General features: G+C 23.1%; 4 protein-coding genes across 4 annotated transcripts; 1 reads left to right on the forward strand and 3 right to left on the reverse strand.

Annotated features, from left to right (window-relative positions):
• Nucleotides 1–860: 860 nt before the first annotated feature.
• Nucleotides 861–13,315, reverse strand: PCHAS_1026300 (NOT family protein, putative; the record flags this gene model as incomplete). Its single annotated transcript, XM_016798401.1, has 2 exons — nucleotides 861–954; nucleotides 1,071–13,315. The coding sequence occupies 2 exons, from the start codon at nucleotides 13,313–13,315 to the stop codon at nucleotides 861–863; spliced, it is 12,339 nt and encodes a 4,112-aa protein (XP_016655613.1).
• Nucleotides 13,316–15,566: 2,251 nt separating this feature from the next.
• On the reverse strand, nucleotides 15,567–16,412 carry PCHAS_1026400 (conserved Plasmodium protein, unknown function; the record flags this gene model as incomplete). Its single annotated transcript, XM_016798402.1, has 1 exon — nucleotides 15,567–16,412. One exon carries the CDS (start codon nucleotides 16,410–16,412, stop codon nucleotides 15,567–15,569), a length of 846 nt encoding a protein of 281 aa, XP_016655614.1.
• Nucleotides 16,413–17,595: 1,183 nt separating this feature from the next.
• Nucleotides 17,596–18,756, reverse strand: PCHAS_1026500 (inner membrane complex protein 1l, putative; the record flags this gene model as incomplete). The annotated part of the gene is made up of 1 exon (XM_727951.2): nucleotides 17,596–18,756. The coding sequence occupies one exon, from the start codon at nucleotides 18,754–18,756 to the stop codon at nucleotides 17,596–17,598; it is 1,161 nt and encodes a 386-aa protein (XP_733044.2).
• Nucleotides 18,757–21,015: 2,259 nt separating this feature from the next.
• Nucleotides 21,016–21,872, forward strand: PCHAS_1026600 (prefoldin subunit 2, putative; the record flags this gene model as incomplete). Its single annotated transcript, XM_016798403.1, has 4 exons — nucleotides 21,016–21,155; nucleotides 21,330–21,453; nucleotides 21,600–21,673; nucleotides 21,824–21,872. The coding sequence occupies 4 exons, from the start codon at nucleotides 21,016–21,018 to the stop codon at nucleotides 21,870–21,872; spliced, it is 387 nt and encodes a 128-aa protein (XP_016655615.1).
• Nucleotides 21,873–22,414: the final 542 nt, after the last annotated feature.

Below are 22,414 nucleotides of genomic sequence, written 5' to 3' on the forward strand. Positions count from 1 at the left end.
ATAAGTACAAGGGCTAATATATAATACAATACCATTTGATTCAAAATGCTTGATTTTGTGCATACATAAATTGGATATATATTGTACGTATTTAATTGCATTGTGAATATAATATGGGATAAACTACTTTATTTCAAAAATCGAATAGAAAGTGTGCTCACGTATGTTTTTTCATATGAAAATAAAATTCCTACATTCTATGCTAAGTACCCATATGCCAATCGTATAACTAAAAAAATGAAACCTTTAGTATTTTCATTTATGGGAAATTATAAACTACTAATTTAATTTTATATTTTTATATGCTTAATAATGTTACAATGTTAATAAAGAATTTTATCTTATATGTATAAAATAAAAATTGATGTTAAAAAAAAGAAAAGAAAAATACATAACTTTTCGTTTAAAAGTTTCATAAAAATCCAAAACTATTGAACAATAAATGAAAAAAAAAAATAAAATTGTACTTAAAAAAAATAAAAAAACATAGCATATGATACAAATATACTTCATTCTCATATGCATACATATATATAATATGTGTACACAATATTTTATTGAAATTTCAAAAACATATTTATGAAAATGTAAACGGCAAACTAACAACACAATTATATGGATTTATATTATTTTGCTTTGATTTCTCTTTTGGAGTATTTAAAAAAAAAATGATGGTCGTGGATAAAATTTTAACTGAAAAAGGGTAACTTATTCTTTAAAAAATTAATTATGAGGAAAAAAACAAAATCCCACAAATATGGCATACACGCTTATGTATAAATATACATAGTGTATATGCTTTTTATTTATAACAAAAATAATAAAAATTAACTTATAAATATTCTAAAAATAGCAATATGCTAAACATTTCCTAAGCATGTCTGAAAAACTGACGTAAATATTTTTTTAATCTCTGATGTAGCATGCACAAATGGGTAGTCCCAAATTTTGAATCTATAAAAAAAAAATTATATTAATATGTAAACAAGGTATGCTTTAGTATAAACATTATGCTCATGCATATATATGTGTATCTCTTTTTGTTTTGTAAAAAATAAATTGTTTCTTACTTTTTATTTTTGATCAATTCAATAAATGTAATTAATAATCCCCATGGATGTGGCCTATGAGCCAAAATTCTTTCCAGCAAAACCCGAATTATTTGTTCTTTAATAACGATATCAGTTGAATAGGAAAATAAAAACAATATGAGGCATGAAAAGTAATGGGTATGCGAATTAGGATATCTAATATGGTTAACTATATTCAATAATAATAAGTATCTTCCTTCCATATCTAATTCTTTTAATAAAAACAAAAATAATGTATAAGCAAGATTTTTTTTGATAATAGTAATTTCTATTGTGCCATCATTATCTTCTCTATTATTATTATTCACAGCATTGTCAATATTATTTACACAATTTTGTTCTAACGCTTTAGTATTTGTTTTATCACAATTTGAGAAGGATGAAATTTCATTTTCTGATTTATTTTCCTGCATAAGATCTATATATTTATTCGGCAAATTATTATTATGTTCTCCGTTTCTTTGATTTTCTTGATTTATTTGTTTTTCATCTGCTTCTTTTATTTCTTTTCGTTTTATAATCTCTCCTTGAGAATTTAATAGAACCTTTTGGATAATATCTCGATCCCTTGAAACGTTTTTATTTTCTTCCTTTGTGTTATTAGATATATCAGTTTTTGTCTTAATTAAAAGTATAGGATCCGAATTGCTGTTAAAACTGAAGAGATTATTTGTCTTAGCATTGCAAATAAACGCGCCCACATATAATGTTAGTGAATTCATAAGATCCATATCATATTTAACAAAATGTTGATAAATTTTATTTTTTGGCAAATATAATTTTTTTTTAATTTGTAAAAGTAATGAGTATTTTTTTTTATTAAAATAGTCGTCAATTAATTGTTTAAAATTATTTTTAAATAATGGGAAAATAATATTTGTTAAGATTTTAGGAACTAATTTAATTTCTTGTAATAAATCCATTTTAATATTTGGCATGAACGGATCAGGTAATTTTATATTTCTTGGAAATGCTGAAAGGACTATATTTCTTAATTGAATGCAATTAATTGGAAATAAACTACAAAATGTTACATAATAACTACATAAAAATTCTGGAAAATCGTGAAGCAATACTAAAAGTATTCTTACTGTCCCTATATATAATGATTCAATGGCTTTAGATATTTGTAATTTCTTTAAACAATATTTTAAAAATGCAAAAAGTGCAACTAATAGATTTTTGTATATTTCCCATCCACATATATTTGATAATAAAATCGGCATAAAATATTTAGAAGATATTAGTTCTAGCCATGAAAAGGAAAAAGATGGAACTCGTATAGGAGATAATATAGAAAAGCAATTCGAAAAACAATTTAAATATATTAGCTTATCATTTGATTGGGCTGTAGTAATATTTGACAGTGTAAATGCTTCATTTATGTCATTTAATAAACAGTGTAATAATCTAAAATAAGGTCTTTGATTAAATTTTCTTTTTTCAATTTCACATCTTTTATGTATAATTCTACATAAGGAATTTAAAACTTTTTGTAAAACAATAATTGGTGATATCCCTTTTACATCTTCAACTAACTGTAGAATAATTACAATCATTTTAGACCAAGCATCAATATAATTATAATTTAATAATTCGCTACTATTTTTTAATTCTTTCATTTCATTATTATTTTTTAAAGTTTCAGTTTTGTTATTATCTAATTGAGATACATTATTTGTTTCACAATTTTCATTTTGGCTTTCTTCACCCTTTTTCATTCCCTTTTCTGTTTGGGATTTCTGACTTATTTCAGTTTTCATTGTTAACTCATCTTTGATAACATCATCTTTTTGCAAGTTATATAGAGCTATGTTTACCGATATATTAATAGTGTGTGTAAAAAAACAATCAGTCATCTTATCCATGTTTAAAAATTCAAATTTTATTAATTTTTGTATATATTTGATGCACTTCGATTTATGCTGCTGTTTCACAGTGTTGGGAATATTGCTAGGTGTGCTAACTTTAGAAATGTTTAAATAATTTTTATATATAAAATACCACTCAGCAAATAAACAGGCAATTATCATTCCCTTTTCTTTATTTATACTTGGAGGTGATGGTAAATATTTGCATTTAATTGATTTATCATTAAATATATCTGTAATATGATAGGCCTTTTTATTTATGTAATTTTCATTTACATTCGATTTTTTTGTATTTATAAAATTATTGAGCATGTTGTTTTTCTCTGTGACTGGTATTTTTATATCGATTTCTTTAGTTGTTTCTAAACTTGTAGATTTATGTTCGACTGATATAGTACTTATATTTGATGCACTAGAAGAATTGGAGTATGATGAATAAGACGATTCGCTATCATAAGTTTCATCTGTATATGAATTCTTTTTTGAATTATATTTTGAGTCTAAAGCAATGGAACAATCTGACGATGATGAATTTTCTGATGAACTTTGTGATTTTTCCGATTTATTTGAATATAGAGAAGTATATGTTACATCTGAATCTGTTTCCAACGAATTATATCCTTCTTCTTTTTCTTTATAAATATTAGATTGTGCGTTTTCATAATATTCAGAATGATTGATATTATTATTACATTGTTCATTGCTGAAAGTATTGGGTGTATGTTTTTTTATTCCCTTTTCTTCATCTGCATTTATTTTTATAATTTCTTTTTCCAATATATCTTCAGTACTAAAATTATTATTATTTTCATAATTCAACTTTTCTAACAAAAACACAACATATTCATCTATATTAGTATGATCACATTGTGTATTTACATCGTTTTGTAGTCCATCACATAAATCATTTCTCTTTTTAATTTCTTTATCACCATCTTCATCTTTTTTGATACAATTTTTCTCTGTTTTTTGACTATTAATTTTAGTTGATTCCTTTGCTTTCGATTCGCCCAAATATTCAGTAACAGTCCTTAATACTTTGATAGTTTCTTGTGTTTTGTTTTTTCTAATTTTTTTAATTTCTTTAATTATTTGCTTGACCTTTTTCCTTATAGTAATTAATACATTTTTTTTATCCTTATTAATATTCTCACTATCATTGGATAATAAATTATAAATTTTGGCAATCTGTTTAATCGTCTTTTTTAAATCATCATAATTTATATACTTCTTTTCAATTACCATAAAATAAATTAATTCAGTACAAAATTTAATAGCATTGGTATTGTTTAAATTGCTTAAATGATTTTTCAGATTTTTATCTAAACGTTTCAAATTAATAATATTATATCTAATAAAATAAGAAATACTGTTTATGTTTTGGTAAGGCGAACTTAATATATAGGAAGTAATTAATCGTTTTAATTCTCGATTTTTTATGCACATTAATTCGAGTATACATAATTGAATTTCTATAAGAATATCAGTTTCATTATATGTTGTATTCATATGATTAGTGTTATTTTGATTGTTTTTTGTGTCACTATTATTACTTGAAAATGTATCGCGCCCTTGTTCATGAAATACTTTTTTTTCTTCCTTCACATTTGTAATATTATTGTTTATTATATATTTCTTTTTTAGCATTTCTTGTATGTATTTATACAATTTTGTTCCTATAATTTTATATGCATCACTTTGATTTTCCGAGTTCTCACATATATAAATAATAATTTTGCATAGTTGAAAAATTTCGTGATTAGTTGATAAGGAGGTAATAAATAAAAGTGCTGTTATATCTGTGTAAATATTTTTTTCAAATTTAAAAAATGGTGTTTTTATATTACAATAGCCACTAATTGTATTGGGTGTAGGCATAATAGGAGGGAAGGTAATTAAATATTTAATATAATCCTTAATATTAATAATACAAAATTCGAAAAGAGATATAATATTTTTTGTATTCATTTTTTCTTTATTTTCTTTTAAAAATATTTCTGAAATAAAAAATAAATATTTTTTTTTGCACAATAAGTCTATGTTATTAATTTTTTTAAAACCCATATTTATTTTGTCTATACAATCTGAGGAAATCGGTGTAACCACTTTGGAATTATTAACTTGTTCTCCATCAATATAATAATTGTTACTAAAGTCGGTGTTATTATTTTCCTTTTTGTTTTTTTCTAAATCTTTGTTTACATTCATGATTACATTTCTAGTGGCATCGTAATTATTTAAAATGGCACTTTTAACTGGTATAGTATTATGCTCGTTATTTATATTTCCATTTAGTGAGGGCCAATCCCTTTTAATATTATTCATATAAGGAGGAATAGGAGATGAGGTACCTATATTAAAATAAGCAAAATTATTACCATTATTATTGGGGTTATAATATATAGTATTAATAGAGTTATTTTTATAATTAATATTTTTCATATATTCCACAAAATTGTTATTTATACGATTTGTGAAATTATTTTCTTTATTATTAATAGAAATATTATTATGATTGTAATTTATATTATACTCATTAAATTGTTCATGTATAAACATACAGTTTATATTATTATGATTATTTATATTGGTGTTAATATTAATAGGTAACTTACTTTCGAAGTTAGGATTTACTCCACTGTTGGCTATGTGGGGAAAAGAATTTCCACTATCATTATTAGTCAGGTGCATATTTCCATTTTTTAAGTCTTCTATATTTTGAGCAGTTTGGAAAATTGTGTTAGTAGACATTTTTGGTAAGTGATGGGCATAACTATTTTCGTATTTTTGGTTGGAGTTTTGAGAATATAAATTTTCAGGGTTTTCTGAAAAATGATTTGCACCGTTTTCAATATAATTCCGTGAGTAATTCCCCGAGTAGTTTGGTGGACATTGGTCGCCATACGTATAAAGGCCAGAATTGCCATCATTATTAATAAGTTGCATGTTCACATACCTATTATTCGTATTAAAATTATTATCAGAATTATTACAATTATATTTGTTAGTTGAATTTTTATATATATAATGACAATTAGAAGAGTAATATAAGTTTAGATTGTTCATATAATTAGCATTATTATTTATAGCGATGTTTGTAATGTCGCTAGTAGGAATTTTAGCAGTGTCGCCATCAGCGCTACTGTTAAGATTATTAAGATTTACATTATTCATAGTATTACTATTCATAATATTTAAATTATTTATATTGCTATTCAAATTACCTAAGTGAAAATTTACATTTTCTTTCGAGTTATTATTCTTACAAGGGATAAACTTAACTCCTTCGTTGTTTTTGTAACCGATATTTGATGCACCTTTCTGTTGATGCATATTATTATTTCCAACATCCTTAGCTCCTGCAATATTACTGTTAATATCTTCTTCTATTATGCCTTTTTCGTTATAATATGATTCCTCTGAGTATCTGTTTTTTTTCATTTCATTATCGCATTTAGAATCTTCTTGTCTGCTGTGATTGCTTAAGGTTTCCTTATTATATTCATTTTCTGATAATTTGTAATCTCCATGTTTTGAATTCCTTCCATCTAATGTATGTTGCATAATTCCAAATTTTTTATTATTATAAAAATTATTTGCGTTAGCATCATCATTGATCATATTTTTTGTAGTTTTTCCATTTCGGTTAATTGTGTTACCCTCATTTGGAATTCTTTCTTGTTCATGTGCATTATTAGTCACTGAAAATAATTTTTGTTGCAAACTTTTTACATTTTTTAAATTCATAAAATTTTTATATACTTGTATATGCTTTAAAGTTATATTATGGGCTTTTAAAAAAACAGGTAGAGTGTTGTAATATTTATTTGTTGTATTCTCTTTTATATTTAATTTATGTATACGTGCATATTTTCTAGATGCATAAATAGGTTTCATAATTTCTTCTATTTCAATTGATGATTTTTCAATAGCTATTTGTTCAATTATTAAATATATTAAATTTATATTATCGTTAATCAGAATTTTTATCATATCATCAACAGCCAGTGAGTTATTTCTTTCAGGAATATTCTGTTCAAAAGCATTTCTCAAATTTTGTACTAATACATTTTTCAAAGGTTTTTTACATGAAACTAAAGCAAGAGAAGAAGTTATACTTGTTGCCATTAATAGTGATGCTTTTTGTATAATTGTTTCTTTTTGCTCATTTAAAAAATCTTTTTTTACTAATTCTCTAGTTGTTATACATCCTATTAAAACAAATCTATCAACAATTGAAGATACAATTTCTTTAATAGCTGAATCAAATGCTAAATATATTAATGCCTTATATTTAAAATTTAATTTTAATATTGAAATGGAAGGTGATAAAACTATATTTTTTTTTAAAATATTCGATATTTCCTCAAATATCATTTCATTAACTTTGTTGGAATTGTTATTACTGCCGCTATTATTTATATTGTTATTAGTTGTATTATCTTTATAGGACATATTTGCTTGGCTTTCCATATTCATATCTACTCCAGGATAAGTAGAATATCCAGGATCCATCATGTTATGATTATTGTTTCCTGTAATAAGCCCATCATTCAAATTATTTTTGTTAGTACTATTAGAACCATGCATAATGTTATTGTTCATATAATCAGTCATTTTCATTTTATCTACATTATTTGGTAACATGTTTTTTATTTTCATATTATTTATCAATTGAGAAGAATAAGAATCTCTTTTACTATTATTATCATATATTTCAGGTTTCATTCCAACATTTCCATCCTTTATATCGGAACTTTTAAATCGTTGATGTTCAAGTTTATTATTGTTTAATATAAGTTTATTTTTATTTAGAGCATAATTTGGATTTTGAGAGGAATTATCTTTAAATTCTAATTCAGCTATTTTCTCTTTTTTCTTAGCATTGTATTTTAAATCTTTCATAAGAATATCATCATTATTTCCATTATTATTCATGTTGTTCATATTTTTGTTTCCTATATGTTCGCCATTCATTGAATGCATATATTCCATATTTTTATTATACATATTATTATATAGTTCATTTTCATTTGTATACATATCCATGTTATTTCCAAACATTGGGTTATAGTTTTGTTGGTCATTATTCATATAATTATACATTGGCATTGCATGAGAATCTTTTCCAATATTATTGACTTTACCAATATTAGTGCTGGTTAAGTTTCTTTGTGAGGTGTTATTTTTTAAAACTATTTCGCTAGTCATGCTACTTTTATAAATTTGTTTATTATAAGTAAGGTTGTTATCCATATTTTTGAAATTTTTCGATAATGATTGAACCAAATTTGAATCCTCATAAGTGTTTTTATTATTAGCACTAACATCACTATCAGTAATATTCGTTCCATCGTTAATCATCACAAAATCACCTAATAAATTAAAAACAAAATTATATGCATTATTATTACTATTATTTAAAAGATTGAGGTTGCTCGTTTGAGCTAAATTATTCACCATATGCATGTTATTTTCAATATTTATACAAAATTGTTTTTTCATGTTATCATTTTTTTTACCTTTATTTAATAGATTCGCGCTAAGATGCTTCCTATTGTACAAATCGTTAGTATTACTGTTACTAGTTGCTGAAATGGCTGCTGTAGATGTTGCTTCTGATCCCATAATAGGTCCACTATGGGCGTTCATCATATTATTATATCTTAAATCTTTGTTAATCATATAGTTAGCTGATGCTGCATCTCCTAATCCCATTGGTCTATTTGCTCTATTATCATTATTGTTATTTATAAAATTATCATTTGGATAAAAGTTTGTACCGACACTGTAGGTTTTGTTATACATATGACGAATTTCACTAGTATTGGCAAAATGTCGACCCCCATTATCATTTACATATCCCATATTACCATTAGTATTAGCAGCATTTTCATTATAACTATTTCTCACAAATAAATCATTTGAATTGATTGGCATATTTCTACATTTGATAATATTGCATTTGTTATAATAATCAAATACATTAATTTTTAAATAATTGAATAAAATTTCGATTTCAAAAATAAGAATTGTTTTTAGTGATTGAGCTTCATGTAATTCTCCTAACAAATTTAATATTCCTACTGTCCATGGATTGGGGGGTTTAAATATTTTAGAGTTTTTTATGCTTTCTAAAATTTTACAAACAGCTGGGAATGTAACTATTAAATATCCATTATCATATGAATATAAAATTAATTGTTTAATATTCATATATTTTGATATTAATGGTTTATTTCGGCCAATGGTTATTATTCCTATCCATGCCCCCAAATTTTTTAATAATAATCTATATGTTGATGAATCTTTTGTTATTTCAATAAAATTTAATAAAGTATTAAATATATCACAAGATAATTGTATAATATAATCAAATATTTTATCTATATTTATTGCATTTAAAAGATGTAAATATATTAGCATATCTTCAGATGTTTTTTTTTTTATAACAATTTTTAACAAATTAAAAAAAAATATATCTCTTCTTATCATTACATCATCTTCAATTTTTACTTCTTCATATCTATCATTAATTCCTGTTATATATTTACTATTATTATTTTCATCATTTCCTTCATCATCACTATCTTCGCCATTTTCATTTAAATATTCATATGTACTGCTTCCACTATGGCATGAAATATTTTCATGTCTTTCATTATTTTCTATATTATCATTTTCCACATGTTCACTACTATTGTTTAATTTATTTATATTTTCATTTATATTATTGTCTACTATTTTTTGTTCTTGACCATTTTCTATTTCCTTATTATATATAGCATCTATTTTATTTTCTTCAAATAAGTCATCCTCTCTTTTAATATTTTCAAGTGAACTTCCGTTTTGAGTTTCTTCCTTTTCATCATCATTATTATTATTGCTAATTGTTTCATTTTTCTTATTTTCTATATTTTCTTCTTTTCCCTTTTTATTATTTCCACTTACACCATCATCCTTAGTATATGATGAATTAGGATCCTTTTCCGAATCAAAATCTTTCATTACTGATTGGTCATTATCAGTGCTATTTTTATTTTCCGTTTCATTAGCTTCTTTAGAATTGTCTTCACTAATTGCTGGTGATTCATTGGCGTTTGTGCTATTTTTTTGATTTTTTTTGTTTTTTGATTTTTTTCCGTTTTGTTCAATTTCATTGCTTTTGTTTACTTCATTATTATTACCTTCTCCTTTATTTTCTTTTGAATCTGAGTTATTAGGTGCACCTGTTTTTTCTTTCTTATCATCTATAGTATCTTCGGTATTCTTGTCATCAATTTCTTTTACTGTTTCTTCAGTTTTAGTATCATTACTTATTTTAGCGTTAGAAGTTTTGCTTGCTTCCTTTTTATTTTTTTCATTTTCATTTTTTTCCTGTTTGTTAGCCTTCTTTTTATTCAATATTAATTTTTTCAGTTGCTTCCCTTTTCCTTTGATATTATCCGGATTGATATCTTTCAAAACAGCAGCTAATTTTTTCATAAACCTTTTAGTAATTGTTTTTTCTATTAGATGTTTTTTATTAGCAAATATTTCATTAAAAGCGATGTTTAACAAATTTAATGTATTAGCCTCATTATAATTTAAACTATCTTCTAAATTTGGATTTATTTGATTTTTATTATCATTTTTTTCCTGTATTATACTCATATTAATTTTATTATTTATTACATCATTTTTTATTATATTATCTTTATTATAGAGCCAATAATTTTTTAATGTATTATTAAAATTGTTATTATTTTCGGGCTTATTTAATTCGTGCATATCCATTTTTGCATAACCATTTTGAAATAGATTTTCTTCTTCATATTTATCATCAATATTTCTATTTATATAAGGGATACTGTTTTTCTTATATTCAATAAATTTATTTATATTTCCATTATTATTCAAGTACATTTTTTCTTCATGTTCTGGATAGTATGAACCATTTGCATTTTGTATAGGATTATTGTTGTTATTATAATACTGATAATATTCCTTTATATTATTTATATCTGAATTATTTTTAATATTGTTCATTGGGTATATCATAGGTTCATGTAAATTATTATTATCATTATTATTGTAAATGTTTCCATTGTATATAGTGTTATATGTATTAGCACCATGTGAATTCATATTAGCATTCATATTTTTATTATTTTTATTACTATTATCAATAATGATATCTGTATCATGTTTTTTATTATTGATATTTGGAAATTCTTCAGACGAAATTCCATAATATGCCATAAAGTTATTATGAATATCACTATCCATATTGTTTATCATATTATTCATATCATTTAAATCTTTTAACCCATTTATATTATTTATATTATGCATTACATTCATATTATTAAAAACTTTTACATCAAAATTATTTCCATTAAAATGATTCATTTCTTCATCCATATGAATTATATTATCATTGCTATCATACGTTTCCATGGGATTTATAATCATTTTATTATTCATATTATTACATAATTCGTTCATCTTTTTTATAGACATGCCATTAAAATTCATTCCAACATTTGTTTTTCCAATACCATTATTTATACATGCTTCATTATTATTTTCATACATTTCCATATGCATATTGTTATTATTATTATAAAGCGCATTATTATTATTAGCAATTTTGTTTATATTTTCTCGGCTTAAATTATTTGTATTGTTTCGCATATTCGATCCGATTTTCAAATTTACCAAATCTTTGGTATTATTATTACTATTATTACCACTGTTGTTGCCGCTAGTATTTTTCTTTTTTTTATCTCCTCGAACCATAGTATTTTCTTTTCCTTTTTCATCAGAATTTCTATCTAAATGGGTATTTTTATGACCATTCTTCCCACTATTTTTATTGTTATTTTTGTTATTTTTATTATTTTTGTTGTTTCGATTTTTTCCTTTTTCATTTCCTTTATTATTTTTACCACCCCCTTTATTTTCATCATCATCATTATTATTGTCCTTATTGTCATCTTTATTATTATTATTGTTATTATTGTTATTGTTATTGTGGCCATCTCCTCCATTACTTCCACTATTATTATTGCTACTTTTGTTATTGTCATTTTGGTTATTAGCTGGGTTCCCGCCAGTGCTAGAGCGTTTACCTCCTCCTTTGTTGTTTCCTTTATTATTATAATTGTTAGGAATATTATTTGACTTATTATTATTATCATGTTGTTTAAGAGATATGTCTTCTTTAGAATTATTAAGTTGCTGTTTTTCTCCTTCACAAAAAAGTGGGTCTTTATTCTCATGAATAGAATTATTTGCCTTAGATTTTGCATTCATATCATTATTTAAATTTGCATCACCATTACTTTTTACATTGCTGTTATTATTTATATCATTTATATTATCAATGGTATTTTTGTTGGTACTAATGGGCTTATTGTTAGGTATATCTACAACCTTGGCATTGTTTTTATAAGAATGATTATCAGATTTAGTTGATTCTAAATGGTTCTTCAACCCTTTCCCATTATTATTATTATCATTTATGTGATCAAAATTGTCCATAATATTATTGTCATAAAAATTATCAAAATTATTATTACTATTGCTTTTACTATCTCTTTGGTCTTCATTATTTGAATCAGCGGGTGGTTGTTTCCCTTGATTGTTTTTTATATATGAATGTGTTTTAACCATATTTTGTTTTTGTAATTTATCAGTATTTCGAAATTCGGTATCTTCATTTTTTATAAAATATTGATTATCATAATTATGATTTTTGTCATTTTGTTCCATATTTATTAACCCATTATTTTTAATATCGTTATTAACATTTGTTGAATCACTGCTACCCATTACATTTTTATTTAAATGGTCATCATTGTTCCTGTTATAATTGTTTTCATGGGTATTTGCATTTAATATATTACTATTATCAGAAGAATATTGGTTTTTATCATCAGTATTTTTTACATGGCCACCACCATTTTTATGTATTTTATTTACAGAATTATTATCATCATTATTATGGATGTTATTGTTATTACTATGGCTACATGCGCTGTTATTATCAACTAACCAATCATCTGTATTACTGTTGACACTTTTATTACTATTAGTTGATGCCCTTAAATCGTCACTAGAATGCTTGTTGTCTCCTGTGGTTGTTTTGTCATTTATATTTATTATATTATCACTATTTTCTGTTTTGTTTATATCATCCTCATAATATTCATTTCCAGTTCTTGTTGAATTATCACAATCACTCAATGATGATTTGTTTGTGTTTTCACTACTAGCATTTACATTAGCATTATTTTTTTTTTTAATGAAATTAAAATGCTGCTTTATGCTCGTAAAATAATTTCTTTTTTCATGGTAATCCATTCTCATATTTTGATATATAAAAATTCATATTTACGATTGTACAACGATAAATATATTATGTACATAAATGAGTTATAATCTTCTCGTTTGTTATCTATTTTATTTTAATATAAATCCTATAATTGTGTGTTTTAAAAATATTGTGACATATTTAAAATATATATATACATAGCACATACATATACTTACATATATTAAAAAAACATATATACTAAATACGGATTTAACTATTTAAAAACTTGTTAAAAAAATAATAAATAATTATGTATGTATATATATTGAATACAATTTTTGTTTAAACTATTTATTATATAAATATATATACATACATAAAAATGAAATGATAAAATATATCAATGAAAAGGAATTAAATAATAAAAAAATTATCTATGAAAAAATATAATAAGGTTGATTAAAAGAAAAATTTTATTCAAATACTCGTTGCGCATACTGTACGTAATTACATACAAGGCTAATATAATATATGGCAAAATAAATATTTACAATATTAATATATAATATATTATATAATATATAATATAAATATATATACAAAATTAATGTGTGAATTGCTTTAAAATGGTAAGAGAATATGTTTTCTGGTTATGTTTATTTTTAAGTATATTTATCATATGCACTCATTATATATATATATTGATTCATAGTACAATAATAATTATTGTATGTGCATAATATCCATATAATATAGTTTGAGAATTCGGCGTTTCTATATTTTTTAAGTCATATTTTTTTCCATTTTTTCTTGTATCCATTTATATACAATATATCAAATTGGTATGAAAATTTATGTAAATTTTCTAGGTTGTTTTGGGTACATATATATAACTATATTTGGGGGCAAGTTGGAATAAAAAAAATAATAAGCTTAAAAGATCATATGTTTTTTTTTCTTTTAACAAGGAAACTTAATTTACAATTTTTTCAATTTAATTGCTTTTTAAAAAAAATATGTATGCATATAAAAAAAATAGGAGATAGGAAAAAATTGCTATATAAAAAGGTATGATCTCAAAACTTAAAAAAATATAAGGGAATATGCAATAAAAATAAAATATGTATATTAGCAAATAAATAACAAAATGGAAATAATCAAAAAGGAATAAAATATAAATTAAAAGAAAAAAAATATTATAAACAAGTATATATAATATAGGAAATTACGATAAAAAAGGCGTTCTCTTGAATATCCTATGTATTAAGTTAAAAAAAAATAAGAGCATATAAATTGTAAAACCATATGTATACTATTTATGTAGACATATTTATACATAATGTTTTAAAAGTATTATATTTAATAAAATATGTAAGGACAGTGTTGTATTCTGACATTAAAATATCAATACATTTCTTATATGCTTATATTTTAAAGTTATACTGTCTATGTTATTATTAAAAACCATAAGGTAACTAATAAATTTTTTTCAAGGCATGATTAACAAATTAAAAAAAAATGAATATTTTGTATTGAATCCTTCCATATTTTTCTTTTTCTTTTTGAAAATTTATGTATGGATTAATGTACATACATAAAAAGTATATATATAAAGCATATGATCGTAATGTGGCAGTTAATTTTTTCGAATTGGATTTCTTATTATACTACTTACTTTCAAATGTTTTCAAAAAAGCCTGTTTAAAAAATTCACATAAGAAAAATTATTTACGTAAAAAACTATAAAATACATTTACCAAACTACAAAATAGTAAATAATATAAGGTCTTTTCTTGAAGTATAAACACTTAATACATAACTTTTTCTTATAAAAAATGTACATAAAATCGTAAGTTTAATCCTATTATATATTTTTTAAGTATAACGCAATTGAATTTTGCTACTTAAGACTTGGACGAGTAAAAGGACAACTCCGGAAAGTGTAGCATTATGCAATATTCTACTCCATACAAATCACAAGTTTGGTTATTAATAATAAATTATAGAAAACAATAAAGGGAAAATACTGTTTTCATATGTAAATTATAAAGCATGCTTTAAAAAGGTTTATAGATTATTTGTTTTAATGTTATATTAAAGTGTGTATAAAAAATTGATTAAATAAGAAATAAAATTTTAAAAGTATACAAAAACAATGAAAGAAATAGTAAGAATAGACAAATATATATATGCATATGGATTTGTTTAGTATATACTTAATTTATAAAAACCTCTTTGAATGATTTTGTGTGCCCCCACAAAATAATCATTAAAAAGGAATAAATATGAAAAAAATATCAAATATTAACGGGATAATAAAATTTTTAGCAATTCAAGTCCATATTTATTGATTTTATATTCTCCAAAACCTACTAAGTTTATTTTTATCATTTCATCAATACTTTTCGGAGAATACAACAATAATAATTTTAAATTTTTTGTAGTAATTATTTTTTCGGGATCGGCTATATTGTCCAATTTAGCCATCTTATCTCTACATTCAAATAAGCGTTCCAATACAATATTGTCATTATTCTTCTTCTTATTATATACTATAGGTTTTTTATAGTCAATTAGTGTACATTCTTGATCCATTTGATGTGATAAAGGGTTTCTTGAACCATGCGTTTCATTCAATATTTGAGGCCTATCATTATCCAGACAAATATAGGAATTGTTTTGTTGTTTATTATATTTATTATTTTCCTCATAAAAGATATCATTTTTATAGTTGCTGTTATTATTACGGTTATTATATTCTTGGTAGGTATTACAATTACTATCATAATTGGTTTTTGTATAATACGTTTGTTCACTTGGATTATTTCTTAAAAAATTATTATTCGAGGTATTTTGAAATAAGTTTTGATCATTATATATATGCTCATTTTTATTGGACCTGCTACTAATTGTTTCATTTCCGTGGTTAAAAGAATAATTTTCTGAAGGATTTAAACTATCAACAAATCTTAATAAATCATTAAGGCTTAGATACGCATTAGATGAGTGTTTATATTTAACATTATTTTCTTTTAAATAATTTTGAATATTTATATTATTTGATGGGGTACAATATTTTTGTGGTATGTTATTGTCATTTAATGATTTTATTTGTTCATCAAGATTATTTATTATGTTTACCTTCTTCATTTTTATACTTTTACGAACAATAAATGGATTAAAAATGATGCTAATATAAAGATACTTCCGCAATATAAAATAATATAATCAGATACAACACTATTCGATAAGCTTGCTATTATGCATACACATTATTCGTAAAATATAGTATATTTACTGAAAAAATATTTTAATAAATCTATGTGGATTTTCTTTCAAATTTCTATCTTGGGTTTTCTTACAAAAAAATCAAATAAAACATCAAACTCAATTAATTTCCATTTTAATATCTGAAAAAATAAAATCAAAAACATACTATTGACCATAGTAACATTCCAATATATCATCAAATAAGAACATATCCATAATATATTAAATCCTCATATAAAAAATATAAAATAACAGTGGCAACAAAATAAATAAACGAATATAACTTAATTGTAATAATTGTTTTTTTTATAAACTATAATATTCTATAGATAATATAAATAAATAAGTCATCGAAAGTAAAAATATTAGGTGCAATAATTACATTTAAATATATTCAATTAATAGCCCCTAATGAATTTCATTTATAAAGCATTATGATTCGAAAGACTTTTTTATTTTTAATATGTACTATATATAAAATTATTATTGGTATTTTTTATAATCCTCATCCCCTTCTTACCTGTTTTTCAAAAAAAATAACAAATGTGTAAGATAATGTGCGATTTAACTAGTATTATATATATTATAATTAAAGACCTTACGTACGTATAATGGAAGAATGCAACTGTTATATAATACATAACAATTTCTTCGATTTCTGGTATTATACTTTTGTTATGAACAGAGGATATTTTTCCTTTTTAAGTTGTATCATTAACATGTTTTTATCTATAAAAATTGAGTCTGCAACATATAATCCACAATAGGTATATAGATATTGTATGGAATGCTTTATGAAAATTTATTTGTTTTTTTAAAGTTATTATGTATTTATAAGACTATAGTTTGTTATGATGTCTTTTAACTATAAATTTATTAATAATGCATGCTTTATGAAGTTTATAGTACAAACAAAAAAATGGAAAAGGTGAGCAAATAGATAAAAATAAATTAATAATATATATATGAATTGATAAAAAACAGAAAATTTAAATATATGACAAATAAAAAAAGGGAAAGATGAATATAAAGGGTGTCTATGCATATATGAACTAAAATTGAATTAAGTATATTTTTTCTTTTTTTTGACAATAAGTTCTGCTACACGATTATTATTGGAGTTATAATTGGGGGATGATTGTTCGTAGTCATATACATAATTTTTATCGTTTTTATAATTTCCGTTTTTGTGATCATTATGCTTTGAATAAGAATAATAATATTTCTCGAATGGATTTTCTGCATTTGCATTATACTCATTATTTTGTGTATTTTTATGGTATTCATCGTTTCTAAGATATGTATCATAACTTTGTTTTTCTTTGGGTAAATCCTTATTTTTATATTTACAATAATTTTGAACTTCTTCGCTTATATTACAATTATCATCAATATTGCTTTTATATGTGTCAAAGCCATATATATTATTAGGAGCATCATATTCTTTTTTATAATTTCTATCGTATTCATATGCTTCGTTATTTTGGCTATCATATTTTTGTGGATAGGGGGAATATGTTTTTTTCTGGCTGATGTATTGAAAATCAGCATTTATGGCACCTTCATTGTTATATATATCAGGATATTGGTTCATATTGTGCACAACTGGGTAGGAAATAGGGTTAATAATATCTTGATCAGGCTTATAACAAAATTGAGGAACATTATAAGGTAAAGGAACATTAATATAGATATCCTCAGGAGGACCTACAGGTGTAGGCACATAAACTGGTACCTCTATATTAACATCTTCAATTTCTGGAATTTCACGAATCTTTTCTATTATTTTTATATATGGTTTATGAACAATGTGCTCTTGTTCAATATCAATATATTCTATTGGGCCTGGTACGTGCCTAATTTTTTCAACATCTCTTATTTTTATTTTAGGAACAAATCTAACTTGTTCAATTGGAATATCCACTACTTTTACATTGTCTACAAATTTTGTTATTTCTCTGACTTCTGGGACTTCAACAATCTTAGGAGCTTTATGAAAAACGGGAATTTTATTTTTTCTTTCAATCCTTCTTAATTGATATCTTGGAGCTTTACAAAAATGAGAAAATTTAGTCTGCCTATTTCTAAGAGCAGAATTGGAATAAATAATTTCTCCTACATTCCTTCTGTAAATTGGATATTTAAAATGATTATCATATGCATTAAATGAATAATCATTTATCGGGTATGGTTTTAATCCATCGCTATCATAAATATGCCCCATTGCTTTTTTGTAAAATAAATTTCTAGACAATTAATAATTTTTATGAAAAAATGCATATAATAACATGAACTAAAAAATAAAAAGGAAAAAAGTCATAAATTTTGTTTGTGGAACGAATATTTATTTAAAGAAATGGGGAATAATCCATATGCATGCATATAGAGATTCCAATATATCTTTTTAACAACTTTGGGGTGTCTTTAAAATGAATTTTTTAATAAACTCGCTATTTTTATTTGTATAAAACTATTGCATTAAAAAATTGTGAAATAAAACGTACTTAAACAAAACTTACAACTTTATATAACAAAAAAAATGATGTATATATGTCAAAAATAAAATAGGCTGTTACATATGATATATATAAGAAATATCCTTATTTATACCCTTATAATCCTAAAAATAGTTGAAAGCATGTAAAAAATTTTATTTAAGTTTGAGTTATTTATAAAAGCGAGAATTTACACGATTTGGAGGTATTAAAATATCAGTAAAATATAGAGATTTTATGGCTGCCATATTTTTTTTATGTGTGCAGAGACAAACTATAAATAATATTTTTTAACAACGTTTATATATAGAATATATATAAGCTTTGAGATATTCGATTTTTTTTTTATAACTATTATACCAAATAAAATACAATTTTATTAACATAATATATTATTTTTTTTAGTAAAAATTATGAACATAAAATGTAATATGTGATGAAAAAAAAAAAATTATTAACAAGTCAGAACAAAAATGTTCTTAAAATTATAAATATTAATTAGACATAATGTTTTTAAATAATATTTCATTTTTTTTATAGCTACTATAAATTATAGCTAGCTAATGATTGTATTAATCATAAGGGTTATATTATAAAAGAAAAATACATTTGGAGAAGATAAAATTGTTTATGTCTCTCTCTTCATATTTTCATCAAAATTTTATAATTGTGCATAATTTTTAAATGAGAGTTTTGTTTATTCGGGAATGTTGCAGATGGTTATTACAAAAAAAGGAAAATATATAACCAAAAACAATATTCATATACTTTTTTTATTTAAAATAAATATTATAAGAATAAAAAATTATAAAACGGCTTAATTCCGTTATATGTATACAATAAAAAATATATATTGTTTTATTTGTCTTAATTTTGTTAATATAAGGTCATATTTAATTGGTCACTCAAATGAAATTCATACATAATAAAAGCCATATTGTAATGTGCCATATGCATGTAATGAAAGAATACATATCTGTCTTGCACAAATAGTAAGCATACTATTATAGTCTTATGTGTGATTTGAAATATGAGTATAGGTTCATTCTATTTATTAAAATGATTATCTTGGTGTTTTCGTAATAATGTTTTGATAATTAATTTTATAGTTTTTTATATTTTTTTAAATACGGTTTAAAAATATGAACAATATCAAGCACTCGATATCATGGCCAATAAATTCATTATATGTAATAGTAAAGGTTGGATTGTAATAAAAAAAATAGTTGTTTTTCACTACCAGCAATAATAGCATTATTTGATGAAGTTTTATCAAAGTATCATCTTAAAAATAAAATTAACAGTAAGGATATATAAGTTTATTTTCCGTAGCATTACGTATCGGCTAATGTGTAAAATCAATACAAATATAAATTAAAATATAAAAATTAACATTAATAATACCTCAGTTGAATAGCCTGGCATTTTAAAAAAGTGTATAAAATGTATTTTTTATATATTATTTTTCATGATTGTATACACCATTAAGAATGCTGATATTTTATAATTGTGGGTAAATGATTGAAATAAAAAACATATTTAAATAAAAATAAAATTTTAAACACAAATTATTTAGATTTTTATAAAATGATATAAAGGGAGCCAAGGAAATGCGTACACAAGGATCCTATTTTTTTGTATACATACATTTAAGTTTGCATTAAAATTTACATTTATTTAATTGTTTATTTATTTCTTTATTTTTTCCGAACCAAATTAGCAATTGAATACATATTTATAATTTTTTTTCGTGTTTTGATTAAGTAGTATATCAGGAACTATATATAATTACTATAACAATATTAATAATAGTAAAAGTAGTAATGGTGATAGTATATCCCTGATTACTTAATTTTTCTTGAACTTACATAATTCTATATATAAATTTATATGCAAATATAAATAAATATTTATAGAAGCTTTGTTAATATTGCTTATTGAGTTATACTATTATATATAGTATACTCTTTTTACTAAAGTTTAATAAAATGGAAAATAAGAGTAGCACTACAATTCCCAAACCAAATGAACTAGCCGAATCTAAGTTGACATATGAGCAAATTGAAAAAGATAGAGTACAATTAGTTTCCAAGATTGAGGAATTATATCAAGATGTTGTAGAACACAAGTATGATAAAAAAATATATAGATACACATACTTATTTCGTTTTTTATTATATTTTAAAAATTTAAGCTTGATTTAAAATGGAATGTCAATTTACTTTTAATCATTAATTTTATATTCAATCGACATTGTTACCATATTTATTTGTAATATCTTCTTTTTTTAATAATATTAAAGGTTAGTATTGGAAGCTTTAGAAAATGTTCCATCGGATAGGCGATGTTATAGGATGGTTGGAGATATCTTAGTTGAAAGGACTGTTGGTGAAATTAAACCAGCTTTGATAGATCATAAAAATAAGGTACATCAATATTGATATGAATAAAAGAATATCATGTGTGTTTAGTATCTTTAGCTAAAAATGTATTTACATAAAGCACATATATTGTTTTATTTTCTATACAACGAATGTGTTATATATATCGTTTTCTATAACAAACTTAACAGGTCGAACAAATAATAGCAGAATGCCAAAAGAAACTAGACGAAAAAAATATCGAAGTTTCACAATTTTTGAAAAGGTAATTTATGCATATATATATTTTTTGCATAAGTCTTATGATAAAAATTTTATTACATATTTTGTTTTCATGGTTATATATATTCACTTGATGATAAAACAATATAAGCATGGTAATAATATCTTTAAAAAAATATAATTCATTTTTTAGTGCGAAGTCAGCTAATCCCTCAAATAGTCTAATTACAAATAAATCATAGATAATAGCGGAGTATATACTGATAAAAAAAGAGCCTGACAATATGATATTTTGATGGAAGCAATCATTACTATATTATACTCGTTTTATTTTTGTCCAATTTTATTTTTATTTGTTTTATTGGCTACCCCATTAATGTGGAGTTTATTTTTTTATTAATGCGAGTCTTATATATAAATTAAATTTCTACTAATTTACATTTTTAATTAATTTTTTTTCACAATTTTACATATTTATAAGAATAACATAAGTTAAATATCAAAAATAAAAAAACAGTGTTTCGTTACTAAAAGAAAATAACATATATATAATTAACAAATAATTTGTTGAGTAAGCATCAAGGTTTCTTATGAGCTTATACACACAATAAATATTACACATTTAAAATGTAATAATTGATATAACGAAAAAAATATAATATATAATAATGTAGCAGGTTATTCTATTTATTATTAATATTATTAAGTACTACTAATTGTATTCAAAAAAATCACCAAGCATATTTTGGATTTTTATTTTATTCCTTTATGTGTATTGTACATA

This window comes from Plasmodium chabaudi (assembly GCF_900002335.3).
Source record: "Plasmodium chabaudi chabaudi strain AS genome assembly, chromosome: 10".
Taxonomy (NCBI): Eukaryota; Apicomplexa; class Aconoidasida; order Haemosporida; family Plasmodiidae; genus Plasmodium; species Plasmodium chabaudi.